Source organism: Carassius carassius, chromosome 20 (genome assembly GCF_963082965.1).
Source record: "Carassius carassius chromosome 20, fCarCar2.1, whole genome shotgun sequence".
Lineage (NCBI taxonomy): Eukaryota > Metazoa > Chordata > Actinopteri > Cypriniformes > Cyprinidae > Carassius > Carassius carassius.
Window position 1 is genome coordinate 2,690,008 of NC_081774.1, and position 18,245 is coordinate 2,708,252.

An 18,245-nucleotide genomic window follows, 5' to 3' on the forward strand; every position below is an offset into this window, starting at 1 on the left:
CAATAGTTTGTCTGACAACAGAGGAAACCTGTACAGAGCAGAAAGCAGGAGACAGCAGGTATAACGCAAACAGCAGTGCTTCATCAGAAATACTCACTAATGAAAAACAAAATAAAATACAGTTTTTCATAATTCCGAGCTGTGTCCATGATATAACCAGTGAAACATGTTGTCCTGTCCAGGTCTGTTTGTCCTTTATTGTGTTAACAGAAATGGGAGGGTTTAGATGACTAATTATGTATTTAAAAAAGTAATATTAAACCAAATATCAAAATAAAGAAATTAAAATAATATGGATACTGGTATTTCTCAAGCACCATTTGCTAATAAAAAATTTGAAAACAATATTATGCCACAAACAAAATGCACTGTTTGATTTCAGAAATATCAAATATAGGCCAAGTTTCCATGCAACGAAAGCAAATTCTCAGACCCGGCACACATTTTCCACTCATCTGGCAACTGGTGTCAGTGGTTATGCAGATTTGACTCTAGACCCGAGAGGTTTTGTGAGAGAGGTGTCACATGTGGAAATGACTAGCGGTCCTCTTGTGGTGTCCTTGACCTAGACGAGATCTGACAGGAGGTGCTCAGATAAAAAGACTGATGGAAAAAGTTCACAATTCATTTTCAAGTGTCGGGCAAAACAGCAATCGGATGCAATCTCTTGAACCAGCCCATGAATCTATTGTAAATCCAGTGCAACTATTATGATCAACTGCGGATGTCTACACTGGACACAGATTACAGAGTAGACAAGTTTCTGATTTTAATTGCACCCAGCCTTATGCCATTCCAACTATCACGTTACTGCATAAACCTGTGTATATCTGCCAAACACAAAGCACACAGAGATGGTGGTTGATACGAGGGCTCATGTTTTAGTGGGCTGGAGAGAGTGGGATTGTGAAACCCCAGTCACATACTGTAAGACTCATTGTTTAAGCTGCAGTGTGCTATGTGCTGGTGTCCTCCGGTAAAACCTGTAGGAAATGCGGACACTCATTCAGGTCGAGAGTCCTGTACTCATCTATGGTCGTGATGACCTGCTCGCAGCTCTGGGACACGTGGATGTAGTCGCATAAATCTGCTTGATTTCTTTTGTTGGTGAAGAGCGATTCAAACAAGAGATGGTCAAATGAGGGCTGTGGGTCTTCTTTGTATCCAGCGGGAGTGACTTGGCCTGGTTTGGTGTAGCTCTGGTTGAGGAGATGTGTGGGGAAAGCTTGAGCTGCTGTGAGTTTGGAGTCCTGGTGTGTTACAGCAGAAGTGCTGTTGTTGGTCTCATTGCTGTCTTGTGGAACAGTGTGGAAGGTGAACACCTGGACAGGGACGTAGTCTTTCTCACCATAATCCTGAAAGATTGTAGTTTGACCCATAGAGATGATAGAGTTCATGGCGGACAAGGATGGTAGCTTATGCTGTTGAACATTGAAGAGAAAACTGAATGAAATTTGACACACACACACACACATTTGTTTCTGTGAATTGTGGGGACTTTCAATATACTTCTATTACTTTTATACCAACCCTAAACCTAAAGCTACCCCTTACAGAAAACCTGTTTGCATTGTTACACTTTCATATAAACATGATTGATTATTATTATTTTTTTTCCTTGTGGGGTTTGCAGGCCGGTCCCCACAATGTCAAAAACTTCAGCTTTTATTATCCTTGGGCAGACATTTGGTCTCCACAGTGTAGCATAAACAAGCACACACACACACACACACACACACACTCACACAACACAATTACATAAAATAATCTAAATAAAATGGAATTAAATGACAATTCATAAAATGCATTAATCTTATTTAAAAAAAATTGCAGTGAAAAAACACTGGGTTTGCATTGCTTGTTTGCATATATATATATATATATAGTACGTATTATTAAAAAAAATATTATTAAAATATTAATAATAATAATTTTCACATTAATATTATTGATAACAACAACATTTCTAAATTGCTAAAATATATACTGCCATACATACATTAATGTAATGCAAATTAGTTTAGATAAAAGTCGGATAATGCATATTTAGCAAATAAACATATATTTTAGAAATATTAATAAATAAAAATATTATCTTCACAAGTGATATTTAGCAGGATTTTGCTTTGTTTGTTTGTCTTTTTCATACATCACGTGACCTACATTTCATTTCATGCGTGCTCTTTTCTGAGTTAATGATGGCAACTGAGCATATATTTAAAAATATATAGAAATAATTCAAAATAAAGCAATACAAATAATAAAAATAGTACAAAATATTACAAAACAATTATGGCTTTTTTAAGCAGTAAACCTTGAAATGCAAAATTGCTAATGTTAAAGAACCACCCATAAACTGATTCAGCTGACCCTACTGTCAAACTTCATGGCTTTATATATATATATCTTTAAACAGCATCTTTGGATATTAATTTGGAAGACATTATCTTTCCAGACATAACAACTCCCCCTGCTGGCAACAACAGCTACAAATCATTCACCAAAAACTGCATTATTGATCCAGTGAGGTGCAAGTACCTCCTCCTTACAGCATGTGGGTTTTAATGAATTTCACTGACACGTTGAATGAATATAAAACTATATCTGATCTTACCTGACACATTCTAGCGTTGGACCAGACCGACAGGCTGCTTTTAGAAGGGTCTGGTACAGTTGGACACAGACACTGTTTAATCCTAAAACACAATGATAAACAGTGACTATAAAGACTGCATGTCAGTGTATGATGTCATATTAAATAAATACTGAGATTAGTTTTATCAGTAATCCACGTTCTTTGAAAGAGAACCATTATTATTATTGTTCTCCTTTAATGAGTATAGATTGTACTAGTTGTCTTACCTCACCCTCATGCATACTGGGATGATTAGAATCAGAAAACACAGCAGAAGTGCACACAGCAGTATGGGAATCACTTGTACATCCTCAAGGCCTGTCAACACACAAACAGGTTTAAAGATAATGTTGTGTTTATACGGACAAGAATGTAAAAAAAGAAATCACTCCAAATGGCCTCATTCTTACCCACAACCACCAGCTGACAGGGCCCAGTGGCGCCCCCTACTGCAGTATGAGCCATTACACAGATGTTATAGGTTCCTTCCATCAGTCCACTGAGAGATTTCTGTTCATCATGAGCGTTTACACCTTCACAAACACAAGACGTCAAACTCAAACGTGACAGTTCTTTCATCATGTACCTGCCTTACACTGCTTTTCAACGTTTTGCAAAGAAAAATTGCATCTTACTTTTGTCTTTGCCATTTATGCTGTACAGTATGGTATAGCTCTGGATGAATCCGTGAAGTTTCTCTAAAGGAACAGGATCCCATTTCAGAACAACACCGCTGCTGATCGTCTCCAGCATTGTTATATTTGGGCCGACAGAGGGCGCTGAAACACAGGAACACATCGATCACTGCCGCCATATGAGAATGCATTAAAGGGACAGTTCACAAAAAAAAAAAGTACATTCTGGCATAATTTATTAAACTTCAAGATGTTCCAAAACTGTATGAGTTTCTCTCTTCTGTTGAACACAAAAGAGGATATTTTGAAGAATGTGGGTAACCAAAGAGCTGATGGTAGCCATTGACTTTCATAGTATTTTTGTCCATACTGTGGAAATGAATGGCAACCATCATCTGGATACCCAAAGAAATTCATAAGATTTGGAATAACTTAAGGATGAGTCTTCATTTTTGGGTGAACTGTCCCTTTAAATGTTCCTAACCTACTATGTTTAACATGCCTTTATTTACAGACTAACTTTAATTAGGAAAATGTGTTCATACTGTTATATACAGGTGGATCGAATTAAACATTGAAATGTTACACAAATCCATGTACAGCTGCACATAATATAAATACAGTACAGACCAAAAGTTTGGACAAGAGTTTTCTTTATTTTCATGACTATGAAAATTGTAGTGTCACACTGAAGGCATCAAGGGCTATTTGACCAAGAAGGAGAGTGATGGGGTGCTGCGCCAGATGACCTGGCCTCCACAGTCACCGGACCTGAACCCAATCCAGATGGTTTAGGGGTGAGCTGGACCGCAGACAGAAGGCAAAAGGGCCAACAAGTGCTAAGCATCTCTCGGGGAACTCCTTCAAGACTGTTGGAAGACCATTTCAGGTGACTACCTCTTGAAGCTCATCAAGAGAATGCCAAGAGTGTGCAAAGCAGTAATCAAAGCAAAAGGTGGCTACTTTGAAGAACCTACAATATGACATATTTTCAGTTGTTTCACACTTTTTTGTTATGTATATAATTCCATACATAATTCCACATGTGTTAATTCATAGTTTTGATGCCTTCAGTGTGAATCTACAATTTTCATAGTCATGAAAATAAAGAAAACTCTTTGAATGAGAAGGTGTGTCCAAACTTTTGGTCTGGACTGTATATATCTATCTCATTATTATATTAACAGCCTTTCTATAGTTATACATTTTTTCTTGTATCTTTGTATCTTCATTGGTAAGAAAATTATTGGAAAAAAAAAGTAAGACAAAACAAAAGATTATGTTTAAAGGAGAGTGGGGCATGTTGTCACATTATATGGGGTAAGATGGCACAATGGGAACCTGCTGTCTATTAATCCCTTATATATAATAATTAATATCTATAGTTGAAAAACTTAAAATAAAACAAGCAAACAAATGGCATTTAAAATATAGGAAATCTAAGTAAAATTATTTGATTATGTTTTGTTATGCAAATGCATTTTAAAATTTAAATAAGAAATATACGTTGGCAATTATTGCTTTGTATTAAATATATTTAAATGTATAGATCTTCTAGAAGAAGAATGATGCTTGTTGAAATTGCTTAAAGGGATAGTTCTGCCATCATTTGACAAGCAAATCATCCAGAATGTATGTACTGTAGCTATAATACACATATATAATGTACTGTAGCATGTGTGACAACTCATCACAGTTTCCCCTAAAGATAATGTTTCTGTATTATATTATTTTGTTTAATTTTTTGAGCATGGCTTATGGCAAAAGAGCTGGTGAATACTACTGCAATACTACCACACCGTCTGTTCCAGTTTTGCACAAATGCACAACTTTCAGTGTAATATCTGACCTCCTTCCCGTGTGAAAGCAATGACTGACATGCCACTTCCTGCCAGTGGCCCATACAGACTCACGAACGACAGATTATATGGGACTTCTGGCAGAAGACCTGAAACACACACATTATTATTAAGTGAAGGATAATATGACTATACAAAAATAAATAAGTAAATAAATGTTCATTACAAAAAAACTGTATTTAAAATATTCTTTTTTAATTTTATTATTATAAAAAAAACACACAACAGACAAAAGACAAGAATCATATCAAGAATCACTTTTCAATTGAAAAGAAAGTGACTTTTCAGACCTGAGACAATAAAGCTTCTTGCAGTTTCATTTATATGTTCCCAGTGCAAACTAGTTGGTTCACTGTAAGGCACAGAAGCCCATTGCACCACAAAGCCGCTCTCTGATTGGTTCATTGCAGCTGTCCATTCCACCACCAGTCGAGTGTCGTCCAATCGGGTGACACTGATAGCCTGAGGGGGTGGGAGTTCTTCTAGGACAGGAAAAGGGAGATAAATTTAGAATAAATGACCGCATGGTTTTCGATAATGATGTTGTTTTTATGAAACTTTGTTTAGAACTTTCCATAAATCATCATATTTAATTCCCATATTTCATTAAACAACCACAAGAAAGTTGCTTTGTGTTTGTAGCAGGATATTAGTTTTCAATTCTGGTTGAAAACGTGATTTGACCTGCCTGATTAAGTTTTGCAGAACAATGGAGAGAAAAAGGAAGTAAAGAACACAACAAAATAAGACTTTACTGGAAATACAGTTGGGCTGTATATATTATTTGCAATAAATCAATGGAAAAATGCTTATCATTAAATAAATCAGGGAATACTTACATTTTTTATTATTTTTATTTGATCATTTTCTATTCTATATTTTGAGACTGTAATATTTTTTCTCTTTAAGTAAATATATTAAATCAAATACTAAATACTATTAATAAACAAATACATAGCACTTAAAAATTAGGAAATCTAAGGAAAATATTTTTATTATGTTTTGTCATGTAAATATATTTTTAAAATCTCAAGAAGCAATATATTTTAGGTAATTATTTTTATGCATTTAAATATATTTATTTAGATAGCAATTTAATGAAATTGCTTAAGGGGAGAGTTCTGCCATAATACATTAGAAATTTTTTTTTGATACCTTATAAAATGTACTTATTCTCATTTGATTATACTTTTTCTTTTTATGTTCTCTCAAAATATTCAAACCAATAAATAACATTTTATAATTTATCTAATATAATATAATATAATATAATATAATATAATATAATATAATATAATATAATATAATATAATATAATATAATATAATATAATATAATATAATATAATATAATCGGTGCCGATATTAAGCATGTTTATGTTTGCTAGGATCGGTCATTTTCACAACTGATTTGCCATTTAAATCATTTTAAAGCATTTAAAGAAAGTTTTTGTCAGAGCCCTTTTTATTAATAACATTATTTGCATTTTTACACCAGACATAATATATCGGTTCAAAATATCGGCATTCAATCTACTTCATCTGAAATCATCGCTATCAGCATAACTCTAACCTGGACCACCTAGAAACCATCTCAAAAGTTGTTATTAGTTGCACATTAATTCCACTGAAAATCCTTAACACATTGAAGCATCCTTTCAGTGATTTACCTGCATGTGTATGTGAAGGTATAGAGATGTGAGCTGGAGGTGACGTCCCAGCAGAGTTCGTTGCTGTCAGGCTGCAGTGACAGGGATCATCAGAGATATTGAGGATGCAGGAGCGTCTGGATGCGTCCATAGAGCCACATGTCCAGTGCGATGAATCCAGATCACTGTGACATATTGCAGAGTAACTGAGCACTACACCATTGACCTCAGGCCAGGACACAGGCTAAAACAGACACATAAAACCAAGAGATTTTAGATGTTATGAATAATTAGTCATGTTTTATTGCAGGTCAGTGGAGAAAGATGCTAACTGCAGTCAGATCGTGTAGTTCAACCAGATAGATCGACCAGGATAACCAGACCTTGACTTCTTAATCACAGCTAGACTTTTGTGTCATATTAATTAAATCTGGATTAATATGCAAAAGTTAGAAATTAAAATTATTCTGCATTTCATCTTTTTTGGAAAGTTATAATAAATCAAATCTCAGAGGGCGCTTCAGGTATATAATTGAGACTTTTTGAAAGAAAGAAAGAAAGAAAAAAAGATCAAATATCAACAAATCAGACAAACAAGAATGTGAGCAGACAGACCAGCCAGAAGAATTCATTTCTCTTTTATGATCGTCTTAAGTGTGCGTTTGTGCCTACAGAGTAAATCTAACCCACATTATAATCACAAACTCAGGTGCTGAGTGTTCAGTACATCACACCTTTGAAAAGAAAGTTGCACAACATTCAGATGTATCAATCAGCTTAGTGCGCAGCATACAATCTGTCATTCTACCATTCTTTCTATTTATTCCTTCCATCTGTCAGTCCATAGATAGATAGATAGATAGATAGGCAGATGGCTAGTCATCATTTACTCACCCTCATGTCGTTCCAAACCTGTATGACTTTCTTTCTTCTGCAGATCCCCAAAAATATATTTTGAGAAACATCGGGGCTCAAAATACTATGGATCCCATTGACTTAAACTGTATGGACAAAACACACTGAAATTCTTCAGAATTTCCACCTTTATGTTCCATAGTAGAAGGAAAGTCATACAGGTGAGGTGAGAATGACATGAGTGACATCAGTCATTTTTGGGTGAACTATCCCTTTAAAAAGATATCAGATGTGCAGAGTGGGCGGGGAGGCAGGATGTGGTCGTGCTGTTTGTCAGATTTAAGCTGAAGAGGAAAATCTCAAAGAGTGTTATTAAAACAGGAAGAGCCTGGAACCACAAGCCTAAATAATCTTTGATGTCGGTCACAGATCTGTTTACATATCTATACTCATGCTATTGCTTTGTTTTTTGTTCGTATGGCAGGTGGAAACTTGTATTAAACATTGATTAAATATTGATGGTTGAGTCATTGTTTAGTTTTAATATATTTTCAAGTGAATACACCCTGACTGTGCCATCTCAAAGAAAAGAAAAATCACTTAAAATAGATTTACATCTTTGACATCTCAATAACATTAAATACAGATGCTTCTCCTGTGATAAAGTCCCAAGTGAAAGAGACTGTATTCAAACTTGGCAAGATAACAAAGTCTGATGTATCTAAAGTCTGTCAACACTCAACAGATTCACTTGTGTCTAATTTCATTTCTCAGTTCAATGGATTTTAAATGAGTCATCTTAATTTTAAGCTGACCCATATAACTGAGAACTACGAAGGACACACTTGGCATAACGAGGTTCCTGTTTTTCTGTTGGCTCCAGTCGTTCTGCCATCCTTTGAATCACATCCTCATTGGGCATATTTAGAAAGAGATTTCTTAAGAACATAAGCAGACCTTCCAGAGCAGGGTGAGGCGTCTCCTTCCAGCTTCTTCCACAGAATGGATGAGTCTCCAGAGCCGAGGAGCTGCAGACGGAGCTGAGGAAAGATCAATCCAGACTCTTATTCATCCATACAGTTCTATTTAACAACACTAACAAACTCCATCACTCAAACTGCAAACTGGTCATGTAAAATACTATTTCTGGACTTCCAGAAATTATAATATTAATCAAATAAAAATAAAAAAGTACTTAAAAGAGTACACTTTCATGACTTTCTCTTGACACACTTAAGTACACTTGCATTCGGTGATAATGTAAAATTAGAGGATTTACTTTCAAGTAAATCTTAAATCATTGTTTAGAACTCTTTTGGCATGCTTTAAAGGACAAGTTTGATGTGTTGATATACTAAATTGCAAATTCATCATTAGAAATATATTTAATATTTAATTGCACAACATATAAAGAACTACTTAAGTCCCACTTAAGTGGGTCAAAAAGCACTCTTAAATTCAACTAACTGTATATTTAATACTAAATTCTTCCTTTTCTTTTACTTGCAAATAACATGCAATTAAGTGCCTGAAAACATTACATTCGTACGCATGTAAGCATATTCTTATAAAGTATATTATTTCCATAGAGTACTCTTTTTAAAAGTATGTTAATGCAAACTTATTTTTCATAAAAAAATTAAAAAAAACGAAAAACTGACATATGTTTGGAGCAAATACAAAATTACACCATCAAACCAAACTGTATAATTATAATTAAAGATAACATAGTTTAGAACTACTAAACTGCAAAAAAAAAAGAAAAAAAATGTATATGTACTTTAATGCATAACATACAAGTATCAATAGAAATGATATTCAAGTATATTTTAGTGTACCATAAGTGATTGTCAGTTAATTTGACAATATGCTTTAACCATATTTCAAAGGTAGTACAATTATGAAATTACACATAGAGATGTACTAAAAAACGCACTTTTAGGTTAAACTAATAACATGTAATATATGTCTAAATTATAATACATGTTTACTTTAATTGTTAACAACATGCAAATAAATCTCTGTAAATATCACATTAAGTTCACTCTAAAGCATATGATTTTCGTAACAATTGCTCTTTTTGAAAGTATAATTTTTAATTGCATTGCTTTGACTAATTGTCTGTTTGTAGGCACATGGAAATGCATGCTCATTTTAAGAGTTCAAGGTGAATAATGTCAAAGTCTCACCTTTCTCTGCTGTGGTTGTGTCTAGAGATGTCCATGAGCTCCAGTGAGCAAGCACTCGACTGTCCTGAGCTCTCAGTCTCACCGTATACTTGGATCCTGGTTGTAAGTCACACAGCTCCAATGTCTCATTGGAAAAGGCTTGTGTAATCTGGGATCGGGTCTACAGGATCATAAGAGACAGTTTCACTAATGGTCTAATTAATGGTCTAATCTTGTATACGGTCCAAATAAATATTAGTTTTATACCAACTAAAGTTCACACCAACATACTTTTAAAAATATACAGAATGTAATGTTTTCATTCACTTAACTGAATGTTATTTTAACTGGTATTAATGGCAATTATCTTAACTTAAGAATGCACTTTTTTACACTTAAGTAGGACTTAAGTACATTTTAACATTTCCTAATTACTTTTTAATATGGTAAAGTGTATTGTAAAATGTACTGACAAACATTAATGGTAATTAATATATATTTGTGTTATACAAAATTTTATATTGAATCATGCCAGTTAAATAGACCTATTTTTAATCACATTTGTAATGACGAAGTTTAGTACAGTTTAAATGTAAATTCAAATGTAACCTAAAAATGTATCTACTATAGTAATTATTCAAGTACTTTAGTGTGTTTAATGTGTTTTAGTATGTTAGTAAACATATCCAAATAAATAAAGATTATTATTAACAATGAGTTAAAAGGTAGTAACACTTTTTACTTTAAAGTAACACTTTTTGATACTTTTTAAAAGTGTACTTAAGTATGTCATAAAAATTTACTCTTAAGTACACTTAAGTGCCACTTTATTTCAATAATTTTATCATATCTGAAAGTACAGCTTTTAAAAATGCATGTCAAGACTTGACATACAGGTACAATATGAATGCACATTTAGTACAATTAAGTGCACTCCATTTTTTTTTAAAGAGAAGCTTATGTCATTGTCTTTCTTTTGTAGAAGAGGCTTTTAGTGCATAAAAGCTGTCTAAATCTGAAGTCAAACAACAGCATTGTGTGCTAAAAAGACCAAAATATAAGTAATAATCATAAGTTTAAGTTTAGAAAGACATGAGGCTGAGTAAATGAGGACAGGATATAGATGTTTAGGTGAACTCTCTCTTAAAGCTCTTATATTTTAGTCATATATGTATAAACCTGGTTGTGTGTCGTGTACTCTATTTGGAGCCGAATGTAGACTTTTTCATTCTGGAGAAAGCTCTCAACCATTTTCCATGTCACCTGCAAACACTCAGACCTTGTCTTTGATGGCGTAAGATATGTTATCTGTGGAGGACGAAGTTTCACTGCAGTAAAAATAGAAAACATACTGAGAATACAGACATACTGAGAAGAAAAGACTCTTTATTTTCTGCGGTAAGGAATGAAATGCCTTTGGCTTAATGGACACAGGTGCAAAGCATGATGAATAATGACATTAATCATTACAGTAGATGGAAATAAGCGATTTATATGTACTGCTGATAAACATTATTTGAGTTATACAGTACATTAATATTGTTTGGGGATGTGTAGTATACCTGCATTGACCCCAAAGAAGAAGTACGGCGGTGATCGTATGGATCCGGTGTGTGTGGACGCAAGCACATCCGCACAGAAACAGTGTAACGCTGAGTCGATGGGCTGAACGGAGCAGTCAGAGCCTGCTGTATTACAGAAACCCACCTGGAAGAAGCTGTGTTTACTTTCACAAGAGGTTCTGTGCAGGAATATAATAACACAGGAATATCACACTCACTTATATGCTTATATGCAAATAAAAGGAATGGTGCTTTAAAGATCCCACAAACCAAAACAATGATCTGAAGAACCTATAATGCAACATCAAGAAATTGTTTCAACTGCAAAGAAGTCTATAGCAAATGAACACCTCATAGCAAATAAAGCTGCTTAAAAAACCATTGCAACGAGTCAATATGAAAACAGAACTTGAGCTTGGCGATTTAAACCACCTGTTGCTTTTATCTGTTCTCTGGCTACTCAAAACTGTACTGACAGATTGGGAAGTACTTTCGAATCAAGAAAACAAGTTGGATAATTAGTACACTTAAAACTAATAAACAAATCAGTTTGTAAATCCCCTAAAATGCAAAAAAAAAAAAAATTGTGTTAACTGATGCATATGTAAATGAATTTCAAATGAAAAAAACCAATTCAGATCTGAAGTGACTTCCCAATATGTGAGGCTTGGTTTATTTGCTTTAACGTTTCCTGAAACATCAATGTTTAGTAAGTATCAGTTTCACTGATCAGTACAATTTTGCAAATTGGTTGACTATAGTCACGCCAATCAAAGCTACTGCAAGCGTAAGCATTTGAAGAAATGTCTACCACTACAACACAAGAAACCAATAGAATCAAATCCGTGACAGACAGACAGACAGATAGACAGACAGACAGAAAGACAGACAGACAGAGAGACAGAGACAGACAGATAGAGACAGACAGAGAGACAGACAGACCGACAGACAGAGACAGAGACAGACAGACAGAGAGAGAGAGAGACAGACAGACAGACAGACAGACAGACAGACAGATGGACAGAGACAGACAGACACAGACAGGCAGAGACAGACAGACAGACAGACAGACAGACACACACACACACACAGAGACAGACAGAGACAGATAGACCGAGACAGACAGACAAACAAACAGACAGAGACAGACAGACAGACATACAGACAGAGACAGAAACAGACAGACAAAGAGAGACACACAGACAGATGGACAGAGACAGACAGACAGACAAAGACAGACAGACACAGACACAGACAGGCAGAGACAGACAGACAGACAGACAGAGACAGAAACAGACAGAGACAGAGAGAGACAGACAGACAGATGGACAGAGACAGACAGGCAGAGACAGACAGACAGACAGACAGAGACAGAGACAGACAGACAGACAGACAGACAGACAGACAGATAGATAGACAGAGACAGATAGACAGAGACAGACAGACAGAGACAGATAGACAGAGACAGACAGACAGACAGAGACAGACAGACAGACAGAGACAGACGGATAGATAGATGTAGCTCACTTGTTAATCTGAAGCCTGTAGCTGTTGATGTTCAGGTACTGGTCGGTTGTTTGCCAGTAACAGGTGATGTCGATGTACTGCCTGATCACACAGTGGGTGATTGACAGTGCTGCTGCTGCTGTTGCTGTGGATGACATGTAGATAGAAAAAGTCTAAGAGAGTTTCTGAACACAAACACAAACCTCACTGCTAATTAAAATTGCATAACAAAACAACTTACATGTTTCCAGCGCCTGACATTTATATTATGATACATATATTTTTAAGCATTTGGGCAATAATGATTAGTGTGACATTTAGCCCCTCAGTGTGACATTTAGCCCCAGTCTGTCTTATACAACCTAATTCATCAGTGTTTAGCAGCAGTATGTGAGTGACCTGTACCACAAAACAACCAGCTGTTTGGATCAGATTTCAGATAAAGAAACAATCCAGTGCCGGGAATCATACAGAAACTCTCAAGGATGCATAAATGATGTCACGTCTACAACATGAACTGAAGGAAGTATTTATGCTGTGTATCATTTTTTCTAGTGTTTTAATAGTGCACAATATTGCGCTGTTGAGATTACTCCGTAAAACTAACTGAAACTTCTCATTACTTAAAGGTCCCATTTTTCGTGCTTTTTTGAAGGTTTGATTGTGTTTACAGTATTCAATATAACATGTGTTTATGTTTCGCGTGTAAAAAAACACAGTATTTTTCACAAAATTCACCTATCTGTATACCTCTGTTTTCACTGTCATAAAAACGGGCTGATGACTCCCTTGTTCTATAAAGTCCCTCCTTCAGAAATACGTAACAAGTTCTGATTGGGCCAGCGGTTCCTGTGTTGTGACACCAGCTTAGCGCACACGGCCCTCCTGGAAACTCGATTGGGCTAGTTTTGAGAAGCAAGTGGGCAGGAGCATGTGCTGGAGATGTACTTATAATCACAGGAGCGTTTATACTGACGAGATGCGCATGAAAATCGCATTTGATTTTTTGCACAGTCCTAACATCTAGTTAACAAAGCTAAACAGCGTTGCCCTTTGTGTAATAAGTTAAACGCACCAACTTAAATAATAAAATACACATACCGGTTGTGGTCCATAAACAACGCCTTCTCCAGACAAAGAGGGAACTGCTTCATCTTTCAAGAATAATCTTTGTGCGAATCCGGCATTAAACTGATTGAGATTGAGGAAGCTGTCCCCAGCAAGCTGTCCTCAGCAAAATGTGCTGTACATAGTGTTACATATGGATTATAATTTTCGGGAACCGAGTTAAACATAAATTGTAACCATTAATCTCCAAGTACAGCATCCCTGGGAAGGCCAAACAAAGGTGATTGGACTCCGAGATGAAAATAACAGCGTTTCGACGACATGGCGACAAACACAAACGCAACTCTTCCTCTTTTCCGTCGGAGCGCAACAAGACCACGCACCCCTTTTTGTGTATTCATGTGGGCGGAGGTTAGTCAAAAAACTGTTTAAGTGATGTCATTACTGCAGGAACTAGAGGGATGTAGTCCGAACGGGTCGTTTTTTGTAGGCGAATTCTGTTAAATAAAATATCTCGCTTGGCATTGAACTTTGAGTTTAAGAATTTTACAGATATTATTTATACTCTAACAAAAACATTACACACTAACTAAAGTTTAAAACATGGGATCACGAAGAACGGGACCTTTAAAGTGTAATATGGGCGAGAACTGAACACAGTTTTGTTTTTCTATCTAGTTCAGCCAAATACAAAATGTAAAATCACAGATTCAGCTGAAATATGAATTTCATTTTTATTGTTATTTTCTGCTGTGAGCGGTGACATATTCTTGTAAAGGTTTTAGTTGATGCCATCTTTGGATAAAAAAAAAAATCTATTGTTACCCTTAAGCTATAGGATAGTTAATAAAGTAGCTATTCACTGTTTACATAGTAGCGATTGTTTGCGTATCTACTTCTGAGTTATGACTGAAAAGTAGTTTGACCAATAGCGTGCACGCATTGCAAATAATCGACCAATCGTACTTAGGGTGACCACCTGTTCCACGTAGCGCGTGCGCGCATAGCGTTTGAAGCCTAATTCATGCGTCCCACAAATTGAGACTGTGTCACGCATAATCAATGCTTGCTCAAAAAAAGTTGGTCGCTCTATATCCTCGAGCCCCAGGCAGCCAAACGAACATTACTTGACAGTTCAGCATGCTACTGTTGCCACACCGTTGAACTGCTGACTAGGTTGTTGTCAACTTTTTCATTGTTGTCATGACAGCGCACGCACGTGCATGACAGACACACTGGGAAGGAACTTTTAGATGCACGCTTTCCAATACGAAAAATGGAGAAAGAGACTCTGAGGCACCGCCATCATAAATTAAAAAAGAGAAGGTGTGTCCTGTTTCAAATTGTTTATTTCTTCATGCGCATGCCTTTACTAATATGCAATGCACATACCATGTAAGGTGGTATGTGCTAGAAATGGGTAAACCACTATCAGTGAGTCTGCCCATCGGGTGGGGGCACCGCCGCGCAAGGTGTCCGACTCCCACATTGCCCCTCAGAAACATACCCCTTGTCCCCCCATGGGCTTATTAGCAGGTGGTCACCCTAATAGGTCACTCTCTCCACCTTCAATACCACGACTTAGGTGCCCTTGAGCAAGGCATCAAACCCCCAACTGCTCCCCGGGCGCCGCAGCATAAATGGCTGCCCACTGCTCCGGGTGTGTGCTCACAGTGTGTGTGTGTGTCCACTGCTCTGTGTGTGTGTGCACTTCGGATGGGTTAAATGCAGAGCACAAATTCTGAGTATGGGTCACCATACTTGGCTGAATGTCACGTCACTTTCTTTCACTTTCAATAATCGTACTGTGCTAGAAGGCGGGATCTATAGAGAGCGGTCAAAGCAATAAGAGTACGTTATGAGCATTGTAGTGAGAATTGTATTTTAATCTCATACAGACTTTGTATATAAAATAATATTCTAGAAAAATTCTGTCGTTTCTCACAGAAAACTAAAAAAGGATGAAATGAGAAATTATTCTGACTGTTTAGTTAAAAGTCTCAAGCACAACAGAGATATTTTACCTCTCAGACCTGTCGATTACGAACCCAGATCTTTAACCACTACATACAGCTTTGACACAACCAAGACTATAATTTAAATAAAAGAAAAAAGTGTGTTTAGATTCATCATAAACCCTCACCTGTGTCCTGGACCCTGTTCATTACACACATCCAGAGGAGAAGTCCAGCTTGAGGCAGCTTCATTTGGCTCATCTCTGGCTTGAAAGCTGTCAACTGCTGAAAATGTAAAACCGGATGGTTCAACTGAAATATTCACAAATCAAGTCACCACAGGATCACAGCCTAACTCTTGCGCAATGTTCCACATTACAGGGCTTCCCAAGCAAGCACATTGTATCCACCAGACGAAAAGTGCATTTACAGAGTGTATATACATATATATATATATATATATATATATATATATATATATATATATATATATATATATATATATATATATATAAAACAAACAAAAAACAGACAAAACCAATTTAAAATAAATAAAATATTATTTATTCATATATAAAAACATTAATACATAATGTAAAATAGAAAAATAAATAATAGGCTGATATTTAAACTAAGACACAGTGGCTTAATAAAGCGAAAAAACACTATTTTTTACAAAGCACTTTTTGGTCAGTTAAGTCATAAACATAAGTTCGTTTCTACCTTTTCTGTTCACGACGTCTAAACAAATTCCTCATATACATATTGCATGAATGAAAGGCAAATGAAACAAATTAATGGCTATTACAGTAGATTGCCAAAAGCGAAAGAACTACCGCGTAAAGTCAACATGAACTCGTGCTGTACCTGTGCGGATAAAGTTGCAGAGAGCTGAAATCTTTCCAATATTTACAGACATCAAATGTCTGCAGATGCTGATGACATGATGGTAGGGGATCTGATGTGATGATCTGATCTGTTTCGACATCACGCGCTCATCCAACAACTGACATGCGCAGTGATACGTGAAAGCGCGTGGTGGTGCAATCCGTTTGAAGTGTATATTAAGTTGGCTTGAAAAAGTGTATTATTTCTTATATTATCAAGTATATATTATTATATTATTTACTGGACCACTGATCAACAGTTCTCTTTTCAGATGAAAGTACATTTAGTATTTCATTTGGAAATCAAGATCTGGAGGAAGACTGGAGAGACACAGAATCCAAGCTGCTTGAAGTCCAGTGTGAAGTTTCTGAAGTCAGAGATGATTTGGGTGCCGTGACATCTGCTGGGGTTGGTCCATTGTGTTTTATCAAGTCCAAAGTCAATGCAGCCATCTACTAGGAGATTTTGGAGCACTTTATGCTTTATACCATGTTATCACACTCTTAGAAGAAAAGGTTCAAAAATGAACCTTTTGAGGTTCCTGGAGATTGCAACTGTGGGGGAACCTTAAAGGTTCATTTTTGAACCTTTTTGAAAAGGTTCTAATTGGAACCTTCACTTAAAGGTGCATTAATAACTCTCATCAGTTCCTTTATGAACCCTTTTCTAGATAGCAATAACATTATTGTTGCTGTTGTTATTATTGTATAGTCGGGGGAAGTCGTGGCCTAATGGTTAGAGAGTCGGACTCCCAATCGAAAGGTTGTGAGTTCGAGTCCCGGGCCGGCAGGAATTGTGGGTGGGGGGAGTGCATGTACAGTTCTCTCTCCACCTTCAATACCACGACTTAGGTGCCCTTGAGCAAGGCACTGAACCCCCAACTGCTCCCCGGGCGCCGCAGCATAAATGGCTGCCCACTGCTCCGGGTGTGTGCTTACAGTGTGTGTGTGTGTGTTCACTGCTCTGTGTGTGTGCATTTCGGATGGGTTAAATGCAGAGCACAAATTCTGAGTATGGGTCACCATACTTGGCTGAATGTCACTTCATTATTATTATACAGTCGTGGCCAAAAGTTTTGAGAATTACATAAATATTAGTTTCTGTGATGTACTGAAATATAATTACAAGCACTTCATACGTTTCAAAGTCTTTTATCGACAATTACATGACATTTGTGCAAATAGTCAGTATTTGCAGTGTTGGCCCTTCTTTTTCAGGACCTCTGCAATTTGACTGGGAATGCTCTCAATCAACTTCTGGGCCAAATCCTGACTGATACCAACCTTTTCTTTCATAATAACTTCTTGGAGTTTGTCAGAATTAGTGGGTTTTTGTTTGTCCACCCGCCTCTTGAGGATTGACCACAAGTTCTCAATGCGATTAAGATCTGGGGAGTTTCCAGGCCATGGACCCAAACTTTAAACATTCTGGTCCCCGAGCCACTTAGTTAGCACTTTTGCCTTATG

At 36.3% G+C, this 18,245-nt stretch overlaps 1 protein-coding gene across 3 annotated transcripts; it reads right to left on the reverse strand.

The window, feature by feature from the left end:
- Positions 1-250: 250 nt before the first annotated feature.
- On the reverse strand, positions 251-16,890 carry LOC132096022 (interleukin-6 receptor subunit beta-like). 3 transcript variants are annotated; one of them, XM_059501135.1, is made up of 14 exons: positions 16,759-16,890; positions 16,080-16,176; positions 12,890-13,013; positions 11,363-11,541; positions 10,980-11,128; positions 9,822-9,981; positions 8,590-8,672; positions 6,799-7,021; positions 5,420-5,608; positions 5,120-5,218; positions 3,046-3,414; positions 2,863-2,953; positions 2,615-2,696; positions 251-1,421 (listed from the first exon to the last, which is right to left on the reverse strand). In XM_059501135.1, exons 2-11 carry the CDS (start codon positions 16,150-16,152, stop codon positions 3,239-3,241), a joined length of 1,455 nt encoding a protein of 484 aa, XP_059357118.1. In that variant the 5' UTR covers positions 16,153-16,176; positions 16,759-16,890; the 3' UTR covers positions 251-1,421; positions 2,615-2,696; positions 2,863-2,953; positions 3,046-3,238. The 3 variants fall into 3 exon arrangements, with proteins under 3 accessions (XP_059357118.1, XP_059357117.1, XP_059357119.1); XM_059501134.1 differs by having other exon boundaries at positions 5,420-5,611; XM_059501136.1 differs by having other exon boundaries at positions 5,420-5,611; positions 12,890-13,053.
- Positions 16,891-18,245: the final 1,355 nt, after the last annotated feature.

Bases quoted from the DNA above. Each gene is read 5' to 3' on its own strand.
- LOC132096022 (XM_059501134.1), bottom strand. From the start codon at position 16,152: ATGAGCCAAATGAAGCTGCCTCAAGCTGGACTTCTCCTCTGGATGTGT. The intron at 13,014-16,079 runs GTGAGGGTTTAT...TGTCATCCACAG, and splicing joins GAACAGGGTCCAGGACACAG to CAACAGCAGCAGCAGCACTG. The intron at 9,982-10,979 runs GTTTATACATAT...ATGATCCTGTAG, and splicing joins AGTACACGACACACAACCAG to ACCCGATCCCAGATTACACA.